Source organism: Arvicanthis niloticus, chromosome 3 (assembly GCF_011762505.2).
Source record: "Arvicanthis niloticus isolate mArvNil1 chromosome 3, mArvNil1.pat.X, whole genome shotgun sequence".
NCBI classification, from domain to species: Eukaryota; Metazoa; Chordata; class Mammalia; order Rodentia; family Muridae; genus Arvicanthis; species Arvicanthis niloticus.
In genome coordinates, this window is record NC_047660.1 from 43096409 (window position 1) to 43118915 (window position 22507).

General features: G+C 39.5%; 2 protein-coding genes across 7 annotated transcripts in view; one reads left to right on the top strand and one right to left on the bottom strand.

Annotated features, from left to right (window-relative positions):
- The window catches only part of Ccdc122 (coiled-coil domain containing 122), a 36744-nt gene extending 31500 nt beyond the window's left edge, over window positions 1–5244 (bottom strand). Inside the window, exon 1 of the mRNA XM_034499081.3 lies at window positions 5103–5244. The gene's annotated coding sequence lies outside the window, so the exon portion shown is untranslated. The remainder of the gene's footprint in view (window positions 1–5102) is intronic.
- Window positions 5245–5443: 199 nt separating this feature from the next.
- Window positions 5444–22507, top strand: Lacc1 (laccase domain containing 1). 6 transcript variants are annotated; one of them, XR_004606468.2, is made up of 8 exons: window positions 5444–5583; window positions 6553–7160; window positions 7743–7921; window positions 8605–8770; window positions 11662–11887; window positions 12948–13108; window positions 15692–15814; window positions 16727–22507. XR_004606468.2 is itself a non-coding variant. In XM_034499080.2 (7 exons), exons 2-6 carry the CDS (start codon window positions 6599–6601, stop codon window positions 13105–13107), a joined length of 1293 nt encoding a protein of 430 aa, XP_034354971.1. In that variant the 5' UTR covers window positions 5444–5583; window positions 6553–6598; the 3' UTR covers window position 13108; window positions 15692–16720. The 6 variants fall into 6 exon arrangements, 5 of the variants coding, with proteins under 5 accessions (XP_034354971.1, XP_076786811.1, XP_076786814.1 ...); XM_034499080.2 differs by lacking the exon at window positions 16727–22507 and having other exon boundaries at window positions 15692–16720; XM_076930696.1 differs by lacking the exons at window positions 7743–7921; window positions 16727–22507 and having other exon boundaries at window positions 8609–8770; window positions 15692–16720.

Here is a 22507-nt window from a genome sequence, read left to right on the forward strand (position 1 = left end):
TGGAACAACAATTATTGAATGGAACCTCATGAAGCTGAGAAGCTCTCTATGCCAAAGGACACCATCATTCTGGCAAAGTGGCAGGCCATGTAATGGAAACAGATTTTTACCAGCCATATATCTGATAGTGGGATAACATCTAAAATATATAAAGAAATAAAAAACTGAACATTAAGAAAACAGATAACCCAATTAAAAATGAGGTTCAGAACTAATCAGAAACTTCTCAAATGATAAAAGAGTTAAGAAACACTTAAACAAATGTTCAATATCCTTAGCCATGAGGAAAATGTAAATTAAAGCTACTTTGAGATTTCATCTTATACCGGTCAGAATGGCCAAGATCAATAAAGCAAAGGACAGCTCCTGCTGGGAGGATGTGGGGAAAGGAGGACACTTATTCATTGTGGGAGTGTCAACTTGTACAGCCACTATGGAAATCAGTGTGACTTTCTCAGGAAGCTGGAAATTGATGTACTTCAATATCCAGCTACAGCACTCTTGGGCATATGCCCAAAGGACTCTCTATCTTACTACACAAATACTTGCACATCCGTGTTCATTGCTGCTCTAGTCATAATAGCTAGAAATTGTGAACAGCCTAGAAGCCCATCAAATGATAAATGGATAATGACAATGCGGGACATTTACACAATGGGATATTAATAAGTTACTTTAAGAAAACAAAATTAAGAAAATTGCAGGTAAACTGATGGAGCTAAAAAAAACATCTTGACTAAGGTAACCCCCCCTCCAAAGCCCCCAAAACCCAAAGACTGCTTGTATGTTTTCTCTTACACATCTTATGTGGATGTTAGCTTTAGCTTTTAAACCTTCAACATGTGCGCTACAATTAGTATAACCACAGAGTTAATTACTAAGTAAAGGGACTGGAGGTGGTGGTTATCCCAAGGAAGGAGAAATCGGATTCATTATGAAGGACAGATGTGGAGGGGAGACTAGAGTGGGAAGATTAAATGGGGAGAGGTATGGAAGAGGTGGGTAACTGACAGAATATGGGGAGGGGTGACTAATACTAAATATTTTATATATGTACATATAATGTAATATGTATATGTGTTCACATATATATATATGAAAGAAATATAAATGGAGTCTTCTAATAATGAGGGAGAGAATGCCCCACCTAGATATCTTATGTTACCAAGCGTGACTTCTAGTGCCATCAATTAGTTGAGTCACTAGCCAAAGGAACCCCAAACTTCTCAGGCTATTGCCTAGGCCATTGGTTGGTCCCCACAAACTGATGGCAAGACTTTATTGGTGCAATCAACACTTTTATACCTTAGTAAACAGAGGAAAGTGAAGCTGGTGCCTAACTAAAGGCTTCCCTCTACGGACTAGTACTAGTTCCTGGTACTAGAAGGTAATCTGCATACTACCAGAGAAGATAAAGGTAATCACAACCCAGTTATGAACCTTGCAACCTACAATGGTGACCTGCCTATGAAATACACTGTTGAAATAGTGACAAGAATGTAACAGTAACCAATCACTCTGGATGGAATTTATGCCTGACATAGCTAGGGTGGCCAAGAACCTGAGATTGGATAGGCCAAGGATCTAGGGGAAAACCAAATACTACTGTTCATTCAAAGGAACATAGCAATAAAATGAATGACTCATAATAATCTTCGGACATGCCAACAGATCTGTACTTTGCTTAGCTATTACCAAAGGAGCCACTTCTTGAAGTAAATAGGATCCAACACAAAGACCCACAACTAGACAATGTGCATAGTAAGAACTCAATATTGCAGCATTCATTCCTAATTGGAATGTCTTAATCAAACTCTTCCCTCAGTGCTCAGGGACCTATGTGGAAGGGGGCAGAGACTGTAAGAACCGGAGGGGATGAACGACACCTAAGAAACAATGCCTTTCAGACTCAGCAGGAATGATGCACATATGAACTCACAAAGACTCCGGCAGCATGCACAAGGCCTGCACAACTTCAAGACAGCTGGGGGCTCAGCTCTGAGAAGGGAAGGTTGACATGGGATTCCATGTCTCACCAAGAACTATCTCAAATTGGTACCTGCTTGCAAAGGAAAAATTAGTCTTCTCCAATGGAGTCTCACTGGGCATTTAAATGACATTTCAGGATAGGTCCCATGACCAGTAGTAGCTGCCGACATAAAACAAACTCAGTGCTACTTGGGGCTCTTTGTTTGGGGCTTTTTTTTCCTTACTGGTCTTTGGTTTTCAATTTTGAGTTTTTGTGAGTTGTGTGTGTGTGTGTGTGTGTGTGTGTGTGTGTGCACGTGCGCGTGTGTGTGCTTGTTTTTTAAAAAGAGAAAGAAGGGATATGGAATTGTAGTTGGATGGGAAGGGAGGATCTAGGAGGAGTTAGGAAAGGGGAAAAGTATGATCAGACTATTTTTTTTTTCAATAAGAAATGATAGAAGAACAAAAACCTTCAAATGATACAAGGTCATGGCATCACTTCATTTACTATTTAGTCTCTATAACTGATGGAGATCAAGTTTTTGTCAAGTCATCCAGTTTGTGGTCATTTGTCTTGGCAGCCCCAGCAAACTTACAGGGGCTATTAACATAGAGATTTGTATAGGTTCTATGGCCTAGTCTGTAAAGGCATAAAAACTTTCATTCAAATGGCTTAAAAATAACTGTCTAGGTCAGTGAGATGGCTCAGTGGATTAGGATGCTTGAAGCTAACAGTGATAGCCTGAATTCAATCCCTGAGAGTCACACAGTGGAGAAGAGAATTGACTCAAGAAAGATGTCATCTAACCTCCACATGCATGAGTGCCCTCTTCCTTCTCCCCTCTCTCTCTCACACACAAATACTCACAAAATAATGGCAATACCGATTTTTAAAAATCAATCACAGCTTTCAAATTTTCTACCATCTCATAAGCTTTACAATACAGTATAACAATATACAGCAATTTCCCAAGAGTTTTCCTCAATAATAAAGTCCCCAAAATACTGTCTCTAAGACATACCGTCACATAATTAAAATACAGAGGTAGAGTATATGCTCTCAGCCTATCTACACTTGGCTTCTAACCAGCTCGCCTTTCCCACTCCTTTTGTAAGTCCTAGGTGGTTAATTCCCACAACATGCTTAATGAGCACGGTTGGGAAACCGCTCTCAGGTGTGTTGTCCTGGTTTAGCTCTACCAGTTGAACTACACAATCATATCATAAATTATGTGTTTGTTATCAAACCTGTCCATGCCAGCTATACTTGATACTATGCTCTTATAACTTAATTCAATATGATGAAAACCAATTATATGGTATGGAAATAAAGTTTTTTACTTCTCTGTAGTCTGTTTAATGATTTCTAAAGACACAGTAAAGGGCATGAGATAACTATAAAAAATTCTTCCATTCTGATGGCTTCAAAGGTGCCTTTAAACTATTTCCTTCTTGAAGAAACAGAATATTGGGAAATCTTTCAATTTTTAGAGACAGGTGTATGCTTTATGCAACAGATGCAATGCAGGAAAATAGGCTGGTCATGTACAAAAAAGCTCTGGACTTTCTCAGTTGACTAACACATGAGCATCAGCTAGATTAAAATAAATTTACAATACTATACTATACTTGCTGACAATTTTCTGGCTTAGCTTTGTCTTCCTTCTAAAAGCTTTACATAGAAAAATCCTCCATCACCTATAAGAACTTTCATTCCTATAAAGTGTATGATTCAGTATTTAACCAGACTTTTCAGTGTACTGTTTGGCTATGAGTTAAGACTGTATCTATCAGAGGACTTCTTATACATGAAAATACCAAGGAAGTTATTCTGCGTAGTGAGGCGACCAGGCCTCCAGGAAGGTTATGTTTAATCATGAAGAGTATTGAGCAACTGAGAGCAGTTAAGCTCACAAAAGAAGTGTGTTCAAAGTACAACAAACAGCAAATGTAAAGAACACAGTAATAGCCTACGAAAGAACAGCCCTTACTTGCATGGCTTGAGAATAAGGCAGTTTGTTTTTTTTCCCAAAATGAATTATGCATCTGAATCATCTGAAAGATAAAAATAAAAAAGCAGAACAAAACAAGCCCAGGCCTAACTTCTATAGACTCTGAGTCAACCTGCAGCTGGGGTGTGGGGTACCTACTTTACTAGTGAGTTCTACTTCTTTCCATGTGCAACCAAGATTGAGAAGCTCTGGAGGAGCATGAGAAAGAGGAGAGAATGTTAACAAGTGTGGCCTAGACCAGATGCTGAAGGAAATGGTATGTAAATACATTATAACAACTTAGCTATTTGGAAGGTTTTGTTTGTTACTGCCAGTACTGTGCATGAAACCATCTGAGAGCTCACCCTTGTGCATGAAAACAAGAAAAAAAAATTGTTCTAAACCTGCTTTGTAAGTTTTTTTTTTTTTAAATCCATTTGCCGTAACAGAAAGCAAGTTTATGCCAAGGCATTTATGTCTGATCAGATGCATATCAACTATCACTCAGGCTTCTTGAAAGTATCCAGTAAACATACAAATGTGTACCTTCTGAGAGTGATCACATATACTGGGCTAGGTTCTATGTGGGCTGGTTACCTTGGTCTTTAGTCAAGTTGAGGTTGGTGTACACTTACAAGATTCTTCTAAACTCTCAGATACCCTAGAGTCATCTTATTCAGAAAAACCTTCAGGACTTAGAGGAACACCAAGGAAAACAAAGGGCCTTCTCCTTCCTTCAGAGAGAGTCTACAGAAAATAGGATTTCTCTTATCTTCTCTTATAGTTTGAAGAGTGGGTATTTTTCCATTTACAACAGAACTTGATTTTCATATTGTAGTTTTAAAATAAATAACATTGGACCTTTGGGGGGGGAGGATGGTTAATTTTTATCTTATTGCTACTGTAAGAATGAATGCATTCTGTCCTGTGAGGGGGGGCACCTATTTTCTTGAGGAGCTTATGAGAAATCTATGTTGTCAACACAGTGAACAGACAGTCAAGGATGTTGGTCCCAAGTGAAAGCACAGAATCAGCAGAACGGGGAGAAAAAATGAAAGCTAACTAACTAGAAACTTGAAAACTAAACAAAAGTGGAAGAAAAAAAAGCCACTCCCCCACAAAAAGTCCCCAGAGTCCCCTTACTTGAGCCCCGATTGGAGGGCGCTAAGTGACAGGCTGACCACACTGCTGGGTCAGCAGATCCTTCTAGAGTCGCCAAGGCCCGCAGGGAGGGAGACGCTTCTTCCCTTCCGGGCGCCTCACGGGACGCGCTGGCCCGCGGCCCTCCGCTCCTCCGCGCCTCCGCGCCCGGGCCTCAGGCGGCCTCCACAAGCCTCTCTCTCCCGCGACCACCGGCGCTGACCCGGAACTGCTGAGCGGCGCGGGAATCCCCCCGCAAGGGGCTCGGCCTTGCGTCTCCCGGGCGCCGCCCCGCGGCCGTGGCGGGAACCCCCGAACCCGGGCGCACGCCCGCGGGAACCCGAGGCCTCGAGGCTCCGGGACGCGGTGAGGCGGGCGGGCCGGCGCACAACTTCGGGCGACTCTGGCGTTCGTTCGCTCGCGGAGGCTGCGGCTCACACCCCAGCTCGCAGCCGCCGAGGAGAGCGCGGGAAGCGGCCCCGCGGTGAGTCCCGGGCGGAGGGGAGGACCGCGCCGGGACGGGCCTGCCGGCCGCTGTGCAGTCCAGGCTCCTCCGAGGTCGCGCTCACGGCTGGCGCAAAGAATGAATGAAGGCGCCAGTGCCCTGCGGGGCCGCAGGGGTGAAGGGTCAGCAGTGGTAGGGGTCAGAATTGGGGAGCACAGGGTCGGCAGAGCGGGGAGCTCCAGCCGGGACCGGGAGGAAAGAGAATCTGCAAGCGGTCAGAAACTGCCCCTGATCCAAATTGCAGTGGCTTTTTGGGATTATTCCAAGTATAGAGGACTGTAAATCTTAGGGGAAGCCCAGCCTACGGTCAGTGTGTGTGTGTGTGTGTGTGTGTGTGTGTGTGTGTGTGTGTGTGTGTGTGTGTGTGTGTGTGTTGCCGCACACCTTTAACTCCAGCACTTGGGAGGCAGAGGCAGTTGGGTGTCTGTGAGTTCGAAGCCAGCCTGGTCTACAGCGCTAGTTCCAGGACTGCTGGAGAAACCTTGCCGTAGGTCCCTGCCTTAACCGCAATCCCCAAATAACAGTTGCTGATACTGCTCAACTTAATATCCTAAAGGTGAGACCTCAGGATTTCATATGAGATGTGATCTAATTTTATAGACATGGTGAGATAATAACAGATAGATTGACATCCTATAATTAAAAAGACTTGATCTCAGACAAGTAATTTTGTAAAATATACTATTAAAAAAGCATAATCTCTATTCTATTAAAAAAAAAAATGTACCCAGCCGTTTACAAAGTAGAAGATGGCTCTGCTTTAATTGCCTTAATTGTCAGGCTAAATGGTGAACTGGCTTTTCTGGTCTGCATGCTACATTTATTTTGGTTACTTTTTGTATTGATGCAATTTACTTACTTTTTTTTTTTTTTTCACCACAAATTTCGGTTGTATCTATAAGAAGATCGGCACAATTTATTGTTGTTTGTGATCATTTTTCCTTACAGCTGAAATGGCATAAAAGTCTTGGGGGGAAAAGTACCTGATTGAAGAATGGCAGAAGCAGTCTTGATTGATCTCTCTGGTTTACAATTGAACTCTCAGAAAAAGTGCCATGAGACGCTACTGAAGACACTGGATAGTATTCACTACCACCATGTTCCCGAGGCCAAGTTCCTTTGCATAATATGTTGCAGTAATACCACCAAGGAAAAAGATGAGGAGTGTGGCCTTAGTGAATTGGAAGCAGGAAATGGCTTTTCATGTCTCATGGGAAAATTTGAGACTGTTAGCAATCCCAGCCTGGCTGCCTCTTTTTATACAATTAAACAAAAAATTGATGAAAAAAATCTGAGCCGCATTAAGATGATTGCACCTGAGCACAGGAAACTGTTAATGAAGGCTTATCTTGACCAACTCTTCACCAAGGTGTACGAGTTTGAGTTTGAAGATTTACAGGTAGCTTGCAGGGATAGCCTTTTGAAACCGTCCACTGAAATAAACTTGACCACAACTCATGAACTGGAAGACATCCAGAGTGAAATAGAAACGTACTTGAGAAGCCTGCCAGCACTGAAAGGGGACCTAACTATTGTCACATCTCCTTTGATCCCAGGTACCTTCCACACTGTCCTTTGTATTACAGTGAAAACACAGACTTTCTTCAGAAGTTCCTCACTTCCCCTTTTTTCTCTCTGTTGACTCTTGCTCATCTTTTGCAACATAGGGGTTTTATGACTTGTGGGTCAGTGGCATCAAGGGATGACTTCATTGGAGCTGTCCCTAAAAATACAAATTTGTACTATGCAAATTCAGCTTTAAGAGAAATCTCCAAACACTCCTAAAAAAAATTTTTTTTTTCTGACCTAGAAAATCTTTTATGTAGAAATGCTGAAACCCCAACCCTTTGGGCATTTTAACAGAAGAGTAAAATTTCAAATAATCCTCCTTGGGTACGTAGTGTTAATCGTGAGCTGTATGTTACTTATACCAGATGAAATGAAAGTACCCTGAGAAGAGCAGCAGTCCTGTGGGGAGGTAAAACACACAGCACTGTGTGACATCACATGGAGGTACAAAGGGCAGCCAGAGTTAGAAACCAGATCAATTATTGCAGGTTGGAGTGACCAGGGAGGGTCGGATGGAGAGGCTGTCTTTGTAGAATATCTTTTGACGCTTTTCCACTTATCTTCAACAGACATCTTCCTACATGGATTTACTACACGGACAGGTGGCATATCTTACATCCCCACTCTCAGCTCACTCAATCTTTTCAGTAGTTCCAAACGGAGAGATCCCAAAGTAGTTGTTCAAGAAAATGTTCGTAGGTTGGCAAACGCTGTAGGATTTAACGCAGAGAAATTTTACCGAATAAAGGTAAACTTTTGTTATCTATTTCGGTCTTCTAAAATATTAACATTTTTCACTCTCAGTATATTTATATAACCCTTAAGCTATTTAACTTTTGCTTCTGGTGCTTCATCTAACATTTTACGATAATGCTGAAATTGTTTTTCTGTACTTTATATGTGTGTGGTCACATACTGTGTGTATGTATGTATTTCATCGAGACCCCCTCAATTCTAGAAGTATAGTGAACTTTTGACAGAGTATAAGACCACTATCTTTTCAATATAGAAGGAAGGTCCCTGAGTGAACAGGAAAAAGTTTGGGCCCTAACTTTTTAAGTGAAAAGCAGGGAGGACTAGGGTCTAAGTGAGGAAAAAATCTGTTATATAAGAATTCTAGATAGGATTGAGTCTAATAAAAGGGGAAAATCACTCATTTGGTACTTTCACATTTCTGCAAAGAAAGTGAAACTTACCTTTTAGGAGAAGTACTCTGAGTGAAGATGTACTCATCTTTGATGGGGGTTGGTGAAGACTTCTAAGTTTACTTCCCTAAAAACCACATCTGCAGAGAGTTGTATTTGGCATTTTATCATTTATGGAAGTGGATGATCATACCCTGATTACCTAATTTTGTGACCAGTTCTTGTAGAAAAGCTCTCATGTACCATGTTTCATTTTCAAACCATTTTGTCCTACATTTTGTGTTAGACAGATCACGCCAATGAAGTGTGGGTTATGGGCAAGAAGGAGCCTGAGTCTTACGATGGGATAATCACAAATCAGAGAGGAGTCACAATCACAGCTCTGGGTGCCGACTGTATACCTATAGTCTTTGCAGATCCTGTGAAAAAAGCATGTGGGGTTGCTCACTCTGGTAGGTGTGTTTAATCAATTAAGATTTTATAAATTTCAATACAGGGTGATTTATTGTGGGTAAGGGTGGCTGGGACGCTGAGGGTTTCTCCAGGTGGGAAGTTAGGCATGGTGGCTCATTAGAGGCCTTCTCCATGGTTCCTCACGATACAGTGCCAATGACATGAGAAAGTCCTTGGGTTTCCAAAACGGCTTTATTGGCATGATGGATGATAGTTGAATCTGGATGTACACCCCCATGAAACTCAAGGCAGACCTGAGTTAAATAGGAAAGGAGAGAGAAGGGAGGGGCTGGGGAAGAATGCTTAATTGGCTAGGCCTTCTGGCCTTCAGGCAACTCATTAGTATGTAAATCTCTCTAGGGCCTGAGGCCTATTCTTGATGGTCATAGACCTCTCTGTGGGAGGGGTTGTGGGGGGGCTGAAGCTAAATGAAAAGAACTAGGGCCTCGGAGCAGAGGCGAAATCCTGCCATCCCATAAGGGTCCGTGGTTCCAGGCTTATGCTTGACCAAGCACCCAGATGCTTCTTACAGCCCACCACCCCCCAATTTATAGTTGTTTTTCTCATGGGCATAGATGTAAGTTGCATTGCTTTGTGGTAGGATGAGGCCTGCACATTCTTACTACAGAAACAGATATCAGGAGTATAAAACTCAGATTAGATGAGTCAGACTAAAATTCCCTAAGTAGGTGGTATCTTGTGATATTCTGGAATCTGTAGGTTTTAAGATTGTCAGTATTTCTAAGCAAGAATATACTATTAACATTTAGGGCAAGACAATCCTGCAGTACAAATTAAATTATCTTTAGCCCTCGATGTCTTTAATGTGCATAATAACCATAATCATTGTGATAAGCAAAGAGCAGCTCCTCCTGCTTTCACCATACTTAGAGCGTGGCTGCCTCTGGCTAAGGATCCTTGAAGTCTGGGCACCAGGGAATAGGGAATGGCCAGCATGTTATAGAAAGGAGTTCCCAAGGGTAAAGCAGCATGAGTAAAGGCCAGGAGAGAAAAACAAAACAAACACACAACGAAACGTGCTTGTCTATAGCCATGAGTGGAAACATAGCATAGGAGCCCACATGATGCAAATAACTTGACCTGTGGTTGAAAGCTTTTCAACAAAGATGCCAGTTATTCAATGAGGAAGAATGGTACCCTCAAGCAGTGGAGCAGAGAGAGGCAGACATCCACGTGCAAAAGAAGGATCTGGCCCTGACCAGACCTACTAAAAAATTAGGTCAGAATGGATCAATGACTTAGGTTGTAAGAGGCAAAATTATAAAACCAACATTGTAAGTATTTGTGTCTTTGGATTAAGAAATACAGTTTTTAGGCCTCCAAAGCAGGAAAAAAACAAAAAACAAAAAACAACAACAACAACAACAACAACAAAAAACAAAACAAAACTAAGACCAAAGAGAAAAAGAAAGAAACAAATTTAAAGACAGGTAAATTGAACTTCATTAAAATTTAAAGTGCTTCTGCATCAAAGGAGGATCTATGGATCCATAGGAACTCATACAATGGCAGAACTACTTCACAAACCGTTACATCTAATAAGGGTTAATATCTAAAACAACACCTGAAACTACAGTAGAGCAACAGCTGGATTTTAAAATGGGTGAAGAGGTTGGTGTAGAATTCCTTTGGTAGAGTGCTCACTTGGCAGGCATGACACCGTCTGTTCAGTATCTTGCATCATATAGACCAGGTATGGTGGAACATACCTATAATCCCAGCACTCAGCAAGTTGAGGCAGGAAGATCAGAAGTTAAGGAATAGAATTTTTCCCTAAAATGATTTGGAAATGGCTAAGAAACATAAGCAAAGTTAATCAACATCATTCATAATTAAAGATGTAAGTCAAAACCACCATCTCATCACTGAACACCTCTCAGGAGGGAAGTGTGAACCAAGTGGAGAGTCACTATAGGAAGGCATTCTGCATATAGTGACACTTCAGTCTCAGCTCTTGTAGGGCAGAGGCAAGCAAATCTCTGAGTTTGAGGCTAACCTGAGCTACAAAGTGGATTTCGGCTACATAGTGAGACCCACATTAACTTAAAAAAAAAAAAAGTTGATTCCTTAAAAAAAATTGGCATATGATGTAGCAATTCTAATTCTGGGTCTGTGTCCAAAAGAATTCATGTCTGCATGTATAGCATCCTGATTCACAGGTCTACAAAGTAGAAACAACTTGAATGCCCAAGTGACAAATGAGTGAGTAGCAAAATGTGATGTGATATGATATATATGATACAATGTTTTATCTTAAAAGGGCAATACATTCTGACACATACTGCAATATAGATGAACCTTCTAGTTTTCATACTTGATGCAATAAGCCAGTCACAGAAAGACAAATTCAATATGATACCCTTCACATAAAGGACATAGAGCAATCAAATTCATAAACAACAACAAAAAATGTTATAGGAAGGGAGAAATGATTTTGATTGTGAATATAGTTTCAAATATGATAGATGAAAGAATTCTAGAAATTGAACACTACAAATAGTAATACTGAGTTGTGTACTTTAAGTGGTTTAAGTGTTACATTTCATATGTTGCATTACCCTAGTCAATAGGAAAGAGAGGGAAAGACTAAAAGGATATTATTCCTATGGAGACTAAACATCAGTACCACTTTTCAAAAGAAGCTCCCATTAACTGTGCATTCAGTGCTTACAGAGCATTCTGTAAGGTGCTCTGTCTGGCTCATCTAATGTTAAAGCCAGTACTGTAATGGAGTCATTATTTTTGTGTCTCATCTATTATACCAGGACTTTGAATGCATAAACCACAGCTGTTAATTTTTCACTGAGACATAAAAGCAGTCGAAATTCTACATTTCTCACTTCCCTTGTCTTGTCTTCCCATTCACCAGGCTGGAAAGGTACCTTGTTGGGTGTAGCTATGGCTACTGTGAATGCTATGATAGCAGAATATGGCTGTGATCTGGAAGACATTATTGTTGTTCTGGGACCTTCAGTGGGATCTTGCTGCTTTACTCTCCCCAAAGAATCAGCAATCTCATTTCACAATCTTCATCCTTCATGTGTGAGACAGTTTGACTCACCAAGTCCCTATGTTGACATCCGAAAAGCCACCAGGTATGTTTGATTTCAATATGGTGCTGAAAGTTTGATTATTGCTTATTGTTTTGTGGGTGAAAATTACTTTAGAGAACAGTAAGTAACTCCCCACACGATTCAGATTATAAATATTTAAGGAGCTGACATGCACACATGGGAAAACCCATTTAAGTAAGGTATTTATTCTCACAGGTATCACAGATAATTTCATGACTGTTACAGTTTACTGATTTTGAAGTCAATTCCAAGTTGATCTCTACAGAAAAGTACTTAAACTTTGTATAGAGTGGCTGGTACACACTTTAATTCACAGCTAGTGCTTAGGTCAACTCTCCTAAGTAATAGAAACTATAAGTTGATATTTTAAAAGTGTTCATATTGTCTAATTAACTAGAAACATTTCTTGTAAAATATCAGGAAGTATAAATGTGTAACTACTTTTTTATTTGTGGTCCTGTGCTTTTTGGATTTATGAATTTGCTCTTTAGTCTCTGTTGAAAATAGTCATTTCTATAAAAGGAAACAGGTGTCTGAATTGAATTATGTTTCTGTTTTAGTCAGCAAAACCATAACCAGACCCTGCTTCATTTAACACACGAGTAGAAAGGATTCAGTAAATTGGCATTGATTCTTAAATGTCACTTGTAAAATAAGTATCACTAATTTTATTCATAATTATGTCAGAATATTTATGAAGAAACTTTTCTGTGAAAACCAGTAAATAGGAGAAAAAACGATGGGAAGTTGAGATTATTAGATAGTCTACCATGTCTGAACCCAAAGAGTTTTCCTCACAAATGCTCTGTCATTTGGTAAGTTTCTTCCAAGCAAGCGGTTAACGTTCCTTCCCCTGTCCCAGAGCTAGCACATGTCTGCATGGCAGTATGGAACACCAGCAGCTCATATGAGCTCCAGTAATGAGTGCTGACAAAAGCTGCCATTTCCTGCCTAGCCACTGCTGTGCAGTGAGTGGCTATTCCCGTTGTTCTGAGGTCTTTCCTCGAATGTGTCCACACAAGTACCAATCCTTTTTCTCATGTGTTTTCATTGCTATCTTTTGAAAAATCTTCCTTTTAAGGATTCTTCTAGAACAAGGAGGAATTCTTCCACAGAATATTCAAGACCAGAAGGAAGATCTTGACCTCTGCACATCCTGTCATCCTGAGAAGTTTTTTTCACATGTCCGTGATGGTCTTAACTTCGGTACACAGATAGGCTTCATATCCCTTAGAGAATGAGGTACAGAGCCTCCTCTGTAGTGTCTCCCTCTTCAGTCTCTTTCCATAGCTCTTCCCACTCACCTCCCCCCTCCTCCTTTCAGTCTTTCTCTGCCTTCACTGAAAAAGTAGTTTAGTAACATTCCTTCCTCCCTGTAAGAATATCAAGTCTTCATTTAATTTACTGATTGATTGATGATTGATTGATTGATTGAGTTTTTGAAACAGGGTTTCTCTGTGTAGTTGTGGCTGTTCTGGAACTCTACTCTGTAGACCAGGCTGGCTTCAAACTCAGAGATTCACCTGCCTCTGCCTCCCAAGTGCTGGGATTAATGCACCACAACACCCAGCTCAAATTTTAATTTCTAAGTGGAAAAATAGCTTAGAAAAATTCATTTTCAGCAACATGCTCCATGATGAGTAATGCTCATTTCTTTTTCTAGTTCATGAAAAATAATTAGTTTATGTTAAAGTTTATGTTAAATAACAGGTTTATGTTAAAGGTATAAGGTAATTTACTTTTTAAAAAAATCTTTTATAAATAAATCTTTGTCTCTGTAGTAACTTGATCTATGCATGTTCTATTTTAACATCTTTATACCTTTCATTATTTTTGTTTTATGAAAAAATGGACTAATACTGTAGAAATGGTGATCCTACCAAAAGCAACCTACAGATTAAATGAAATCCCCATTAAAATTCCAACAGAATCAACAGATTCAAGAATTCCAAAATTCTTTACAGATCTTGAAAGGACAATATTCAGCTTCATGTGGAAACACACACATACACCAAAACAGGAATGCTTAGCCAATCCTGAATAATAAAAGAACGCTGGAGTTGTCACCATTCTGGATTTCAAGTTGAACTACAAAGTTATAGTAATTAAAAGCACATGGTCTTGGCATAAAAACAGACACCTTGATCAATGGAACCAAATTGAAGACCCAAGCATAAATCCATCGTCCTTATGGATATCTGATTTGTTTTAAAGAGGCCAGAAATACACATTGGGGAAAAAGACAGCATCTTCAACAAATGGTGCTGGTTAAGCTGGGATAGCTGCACGTAGAAGAATCAAAATAGAACCATACTTATCATCCCACACAAAACTTAACTGCAAATGGGTCAAATACTTCAACATAAACTGAACCTGGTAAAAGAGAAAGGGAAAGTAGCCTTGAACTCATCAGCCCAAGAAAAGACTTTCTGAACAGAATGCCATTGGTACAAGCACCAAGATCAGTAATTTATAGTGAGACCTCATAAAATTAGAAAACTTGTGCATGGAAAAGAACTCTGTCATTTAGACAAAGTGACAGCCTACAGGATGAGAAAATATTTCCCAACTCCATATCTGATAGAGGACTAATATCCAAAATATATAAAGAACTCAAAAAATTGGTTATAAAAAAACAAATAACCTAACTAAAATGGGTACAAATATAAACAGAGAATTCTCAATAGAGGAAACTCAAATGGCTGATAAACACTTAAAGAAATATTCAGCATCCTTAGCCATCAGGAAAATACAAATCAAAAACACTTTAAGATTCTATCTTACACCTGTCAAAGTAGCTAAGATCAATAATACAAGTCATGCTGGTGGGGACATGGAGCAAGGAAAATATTCCTCCATTACTGGTGGGAATGAAAACTTGCACAAGCACTATGGAAATCAATATAGTAGTTCCTCAGAAAGATGGGAATTGATCCATCTTAAGATCCAGCTATGCCACTCTTGGGCATATACCCAAAGGATGCTTCCTTCTGCCACAGGGATAGTTCCTTATCCATAGTCATTGCTGTTCCATTCATAATAGCCAGAAATGTGAAATAACCTAAGATGTTTCTCAACAGACGAATGTATAAAGAAAATGTGGTACATTTACATAATGGAGTATTACTCAGCTGTTTAAAAAGATAACATCATGAAATTGGCTGGCAAATGGATGGAACTAGAAAAATCATCCTGACAAGCATAGTATGCATTCACTTATATGTTTATATTAGCTGTGAAGACAATGATAAGCAAGCTAGAATCTATAGAACCACAGAGGGTGACCATACAGTAAGGGACTAGAGAGAACAGATCTCATTAGCAAAGGGAAATAGAATAGATAGCTATGGATGGAGTAGGGGTGTAGAAGGTGAGGATAAAGTGGGAAGGGGAAGAGGAAAAGGGGCTGTGGCAGAGAATATAGGAAGAGACTGCTAAAATAGTGGGTGGCATTTGAAAGGTAGTATAGAAACCTAATACAGTAAAACTTTAATAAAATATGAACATATGTGAACGCAATCTAAGTGAAATCACCAAATAAGGAGAGAGGTAGAGTCTCAGTGGCCATCTTTTGTCACCAAATGAAGCTTCCAGTACTGGGATTAGGTTATGTCTATTTGACTTGTTGGCTAAAGGAGCCCCCAGGACCCCTTAGTACCTACTCAGCTTTTCTATAGTTTAACTCAATTGTGTATGTTTTTACTCTTTAGAGTGTCCTTAATTTTTAATGTACAAAAAACATTTTAATGAACTCTATATTCTTACCTTGATATTCTAAAAACACTAGTTAGGATCTAACATTTTATTTCTATGTGTATTTTACAGGTTCTTGACTGGAATTTTGCATAAATGTTTCACACATCCTTCTATGCTGGCTGCAAAAGAGAATATTTAGCTTTTTGATTTATATAAAATCACGAGGATTATAAAAGATAATTCATCTTTATGGTATGATCTCACTGTTACCCAAAGCCCAATGACTTTGCTCTAATTCTTATGACAACTGATGAAAAAAAAATCAGTGTGATGTCATTCCTAAAGTTTGTTCTCTGTATTTATCTATAATTCAAGACCAGGTCTGTTCAGCTCAGTGTTTGGCAGATGCCAGCTTTTGTTTAGGGATGAAGCCCAGTCCAGTGAGAAATAAAGCCACCTTTCTCATTTGAATCAAATACAGTACGGGAGATAAACATTGCCTTTTAACTATGTATTTTTAGTTGCCTTGTAAAATACTAGGTTTCCTTGTGGCACTCTCATGTTTCTACTGACCCTCCCCTGCCTTTCCCTGCCCCCTTGTACACCTTTCACTCCCAGAAGCCCCTCTTTCCTGTCTCATGGGTTTTATTACTTCTTCCCTGCTCAATCCCCTTTTTATGTTCCCTTTCTAGATTCAACACCTATATCCACACTTATGCCCACAAATTTACATATCCATATATGTGTATGTTTATATAAACATTAAAAGTTAGAATTTATATATAAGGAAAAACATGCAGTGTTTGTTATTCTGAGTCTGGATTATTTTGGTCAGCATAAAATAATTCCAGATCCATCGATTTTTCTACAAGTTTGATAATTTCATTATGGCTAAATAAAATATTGTGTATATGTGCTGTATTTTGTTGGTGAACAAGGAGGCTAGCTCCAAGTCCTTACTACTGTGACTAGAAAAGCAATAAGCGTGCTTGTTTGTGTGTCTTTGTGGCAGGATAGAGTCTTTTGGGTGTATGCCAAGAAACAAACCAGCTGGGTCAAAGCTGTTCTGTTTTTTGTTTTGTTTCCTTTGTGTATATTCTTTTGAGAATTTGATGCATCTTTACAATGAAATATGATCTTAACCATCCTTCACTTCCCCTCTAGCTCTTCCCCAGATTTTCCCAGCATGTCACCCTGCTGACTTCATGTCCTCACCGTTTACTTTGTGTGAAACCTCCATGCTGGTTTCTACGATGACTGTTCAGTATGCACTCGCACCAGCAGTGAATACGTGCAACTTCCCCACACCCTCGTCAGCATCGTCATCTTTTTCTTCTGTTTACTTATTTTTATGTGTATAGGTGTTTTATCTGCGTGTATGTCTGTGCACATGTGTGAAGTGACCAGAGACGCCAGAAGAGAATGTCGGATCCCCTGAGACTGGAGTTACAGATGGTTTTGAGCCATCACACTGGTGTAGGGAATCAAATTCAGATCACCAGGAAGAGCAGCTAGTGTTCCAGTCCCTGGAGCCATCTCTCCAGCTTTGCCATGCTTTTCTCTTGGAAGCAGACCTTCTGACTAGGGTTAGGTAGAATCTTAAAATAGTTTGGACTTTCATGTCCCTGCTGACTAAAGGTGCTGGATGTGTCCTCAGTATAGCTCTGGACATTTGTGATTCTTTTGAGGCTAATCTGTTTATTTCATGAACTTATTTATTGCCAGGCAGCTTTATTGTTTATTTGAAGTTTTTTTTTCTAATATGCTATGGATAAATGCTAAGCCCCTGTTGGAAGTAAAGATTCTATACTCTGTAACCTGCTTCTTCTCCTGCTGGTAGTTCCCTTTGCTATGCAAAAGGTTTTTTATTTCATGTAATCTGTTTGCAAATTCTTGCGCTATTACAGCCCTGTTTTAAGACTTCCAGTGTATGCTGGCTTCTTGGAATATTTTTCTCTAGCAGTATCAGAATTCCAGTTAGGGTTTTTGATCCATGGGCAGAGTTTGGTAGTGTTCTTGCTCTTTCTATCTATGGAAAGGTTTGAAGTGTTCGTGGCGCTAGATCTTCCTTAAAAGACTGGTAGAATTTAGCAGTGAATCCACAGGGTCCCAGGTTTTCCTTGGGGGGAAATGTAATTAGCACTTTGATCTCTTGCTCATTATAGGTCTGTTTAAATAGTTCCTATCTTCTGAATTTAATTTTGGCAAGTCATAAACGTTCTTTGAAAGCCCTTGGCTATAATAATATAGCATAAGGGTCTGCTTGATTGTGTTACCATTTTGTATTTGATCCTACAGATGTTTTTAAGTTCCTCTGTGATTTTTTTTCAGAACTTATTACTCAGTCTTCAACCATTTGTGAATTTCTCTTGATGATTTTTAGTTTTATTCTGCTGTAGTCTCTAAAATAGAAAGGAAAATTCCTTCTTTCCTTTGTATTTTATTTTTTGTATTTGCTAAGGTTTGCTTCATGGTCAGTTTTAGAGAGTATTCAATATTTCTTCTGCTAAGTGTGTACTTAGTGTCTGTTGGATGGACATCACTTAATTCAAGGTGTATGTATTATGGTATAATTTAGTTTTGAAGTTTCTCTGCCAGTTTGCAATTGTCTACCATCATGATTGTGTCAGCATCTGTGTGTGAGGTATTTTGCCTTTCAGAGTTTGTCTTATGAAATTTCTAATCCTAAAATTCAGGGATTGATATTTGCAGTTGTTCTGTCTCCCTGATGAGTTGATTCTGTTGTTATATGTAGTGGCCCCTTTATCTCTAGTTTTGGTTTGACATCTATCTTAATGGGTACAAGAAATGCAAGCATGTACACAGCTTGCATTTGTCTGGTATGCTGATTTTCACCTTTTGACTATGTTTTGTTGCTGTTATTTTTTGCTTGTTTTGTCTTTGCTGGTTAAGTATGTTTCTTAAAGACAATAGATGTTCCTTGTTTTATTTATTTCATCAGTTAGTGTTGCGGGGGATATTTTAAAACAGCAGCACCTGATCTGCCTTGTGATACAGGCTGCCATGTTCCCAACTAGGCAAGACCTGTGCCCAGGAGCGGCAGCAGGGCAGTGTATTTTCACCACCATTCAGCTCAGACTGCTGGCTCAGGTGGCCAGAGACACCAGCCCTGCCACCACAAGATGCCAACATGGGAGATGGCTCTGCCAATCTTCCACACTGTCTCCACAAGGCTGGGCTTTGCCCAGACCATCCCGCCATTCACACGGGCCCAGTAGGAATGAAATTCCAATGCTTAGATTATCTGAAGGCTTTATATGTTTGGTAATGCTCAATAACAAGATGCCCACACAATTAGAGGTGTAACCCAATATCCAACCTAGATATATCAACTACCTTTGACTGCAGGAGACAGGTGCATGTCTCCTTCCTCTCTCTCCTCCTGTCTCTGCTAGCTTCTCCTCTTCCTCTCCTTACCCCTCCTCTTCCACTCCTTACTCCTTCCAACTTGTGGGGAAAATATGCTGCTACAAGTTATTCTATGTCTTGTTAGTTGAGATAATTTATACGAAAGGTCATTCCCTATGATTTTGTTAGTTGATTTTCTGACTGGCTAAATTATTAATATTTCTGTATCCTCCTCTGCTAGTAGTAGGGTTTTCTGGTTGTGCCTGACTACTTTCTTCCCAACTCTTTTTGGTCACTCATGGAATGCATTCTTTTCTCTGTCTCTATGGATGCGACTTTGTTTTTCCTACGTATTTAGTATTCTTTTATGAGTTTTCTGCAATACTGGCTTGGTTGTTAATAATTGCCTTAATTTATCCATCAGTTTAAAATATTTTTGTTGACTCTCAAAACTTTGTTGACAATCATTTTTTTCTAGAGCTTGAAATGTATAATTCCATACATTCCTGGTTTCATGTTTCTTACAAAGTATTTGATGTTATGTTTCCCCCTTTGCATATGAGCTGGAATTTTTTCCGTTTTCTGCTTTTAGTCTTCGTTTTGTGTATATGACATTGTGACTGGTATATTGTGGAGAATTTCTCTGCTCACATCTGTTTGGGCTTATAATGCCTTTTGTGTTTAGATGCTGATATCTTTCTCTAAGTTTAGGGAAATTTCTTCTATAAAGTTAATTGAATAAATTATCTATGCCTTATGATGAGTTATCTCAGCTCCTTCTACTTCATTGGTTTTGGGGTTTTGTTTTTTGAATGTACCCCAGACTTTTGGGAATTATTAGTTGTTTGTTATTTTTTTGTTTACGTATCTGAATGTAGTATTGTCTCAGCTTAGTCCTCCCCCCAACCTTGAAATTCATTCATTCATTCTAATTTATCTTGTCTGTTAGTGATGCTTTCTCATGGGATTTTGACTTGATTGTTTCTTTCATTCCCAGAATTTCTGTCTCATTTTCTGTTGTTTCAGTAAATAGGGGAGCATCCTTGCTAGACATTTCCTCCATGTTTTAAATTTTCTTTTTGAAATAAACTGTTTCTACAACTAAGAAATTTTAAAAACAGATGAGTACCAAAGGTGCTACAGTTAGTTTTACTCAGAGGTCAGGAGAAAAGAGTTATTACAGAGAAAATGATATATTTTATGAGCCCAAAACATGTTGTCTTAGTTAGGGTTTTACTGTTGTGAAAAGACACCATGACCAAGGCAACTCTTATAAGGAAACATTTAATTGGGGCTGGCTTACAGGTTCAGAGGTTCAGCCCATTATCATCAAGGTGGAAACATGGCAGCATCCAGGTAGGCATGGTATAGGAGGAGCTGAGGGTTCTACATCTTCATCTGAAGGCTGCCAACAGAATCCTCAGTTCCAGGCAGCTAGGATGAAGGTCTTAAACCCTAAGCTCATGCCTACAGTTACACACCTACTCCTACAAGGCCATACCTCCTAATAGTGCCACTCCCTGGGCCAAGCATATACAAACCATCACATATGTACAGCTTTTTAAAAGTGTGTGTGTGGGTGTATTTCTCAGTGTGTCTATATGCACGAATGTATGCAGGTGCCTGCAGAGGGCAGAAGAAGGCATCAGATCTCCTGGAGCTGGAGTTACAGGGAAGCTGTAAGTACCACCCAATGTGGGTGCTAAGAACCCCCAAGAGTAGCAACCACTCTTAACCACAGAGTGTAGCCTAGTGGTTCTCACCTTCTTAATGCAGTGACCCTTTAATATAGTTCCTCATGTTGTACCCCCAACCATAAGATTATTTTTGTTGCTACTTTATAATTATACTTTTGCTACTGTTATTAATCATAGCATAAATATCTGATAGTCTTGGGTGACCCCTGTGAAAGGGTCCTTTGACCACCCCAAGGGGTCATGACCCACAGGTTGAGAACTGCTGCTCTATTCCCATATACAGATTTTTGACAAAGTACAGTCAGTCGTAGCAGAGAGAGAGAACACCATGAAGTAGGACATGAAACTGAACGTGTGTAACCTACGCAAGGCAGAAAAGAGTGTCAGAGGATGGGCAGCATGGAACTAGGATAGGGATCCCAGGTCACATGGCAGAAAGGGGGAGTTTACTTTCTGGGCAGTGAGTAGGCATCAAAATAGAGGATTCCCCACTCCACAGCATCTCACTTAAGGAGATGGGTTTAAGGGGTGAGTGACCAAAGAAGTTGCATGGAAACAATATTTTTTAAAAAGAACTAACAAGTCTCAATTGAGGCTGTAGAATTTCAGATGGATCTGAGGACAGATAAATTCAACATTTTAGAGGTGAGTTCAGTGGATCTTTTACATGGAAGTGGGTGGTGAAGAAGAATGGAGAAAATACTTCTTTCTCCAAGGTTTGCTTAACCAGCTACCGAGAGCTGACCACAAAGCATGGGAGGAGGGTTGGGATTAGAGGGGGTAGAGGGTTTCACCTCATCCAGGAAGAATAGCATCCGCCTGGAAACAGTTGATCTTCGATTGAAAGTACCGACCTGGACCTTACAGCAGAGCCTGGGACAAGCAAGTCTGGAAGCTGCCTGTGAAGCAATGACTCTCCAGTCTTGCATCCAACTGGATTGTCTGAAAACTGGAGTGGGTACAAGGTCCTAGGATAGACCCTCACATAACACACATTTGAAGAACAAGAGAGAAACCAGTAAAAATAGCTCAGTCATAGAAATTAAAAGCTATGTTTTTAAAGACAGTCAACAAACGAGTGGAAGGTTCTCAGAAATCTTCAGGAAAAAGTGAGAACTGAAAAGAAAGCAGGGAATTCACTGTGGTAAAGTTGTTCTGTGGGCTTATATATTTCCTCTTTGTGCACACAGACTATACTTGTTTGGTGATTTCAAAGGATTCTTCTCATATACTGCCTCACTGTGCCTTTATAGTTTCTATAAAATCAATAGGTCAAGTATTGACCCTTTTGTCCAAATGAGAAACTGAGCCTTGTTGAAGTAAAGGTTGAAATCATATAATTTATATTGTTGAAGTAAAGGTTGGAATCGTATAATTTGTGATGATGTGTTTTACAACTTGAAATTTCCTTTCAGGTTTTATGCCTACTCAAAGACCTTTAAACTCTATTTTCAACTTTTTGTTAATTTTTTTCATATATTTGGTGCTCAGCTAGGTAAAAAACAGTTCTGTAGCCACCCAGATGGTCTACCCAGTGCAAAGAAGCAGTCAGTAAGGGACTACCACAGCTGGATAGCCTTGCTTAGTGTAATCTTCTGAGAATCCCAGAGCCCAGCATTTAATTTAAATAAAATACATAATTTCTCCAAATTCAAGGAAGCCATTAAACAGAAAAATAAGATAGAAATGTCAGATTCATATAAAGTATTCTTTTCTTTATAAAAACATAAAGATTAAAGATTAGTCTCACACCTTTAGAAAGATTGTGTATTTCTAATTCTTCACCATGTATTATTTTGTTTGAAGCTTATAAATTTAAACAACCATGCTTTGCATTATGTATGACATTCCAAAATAAATAAAATCATGTTTTATTGGC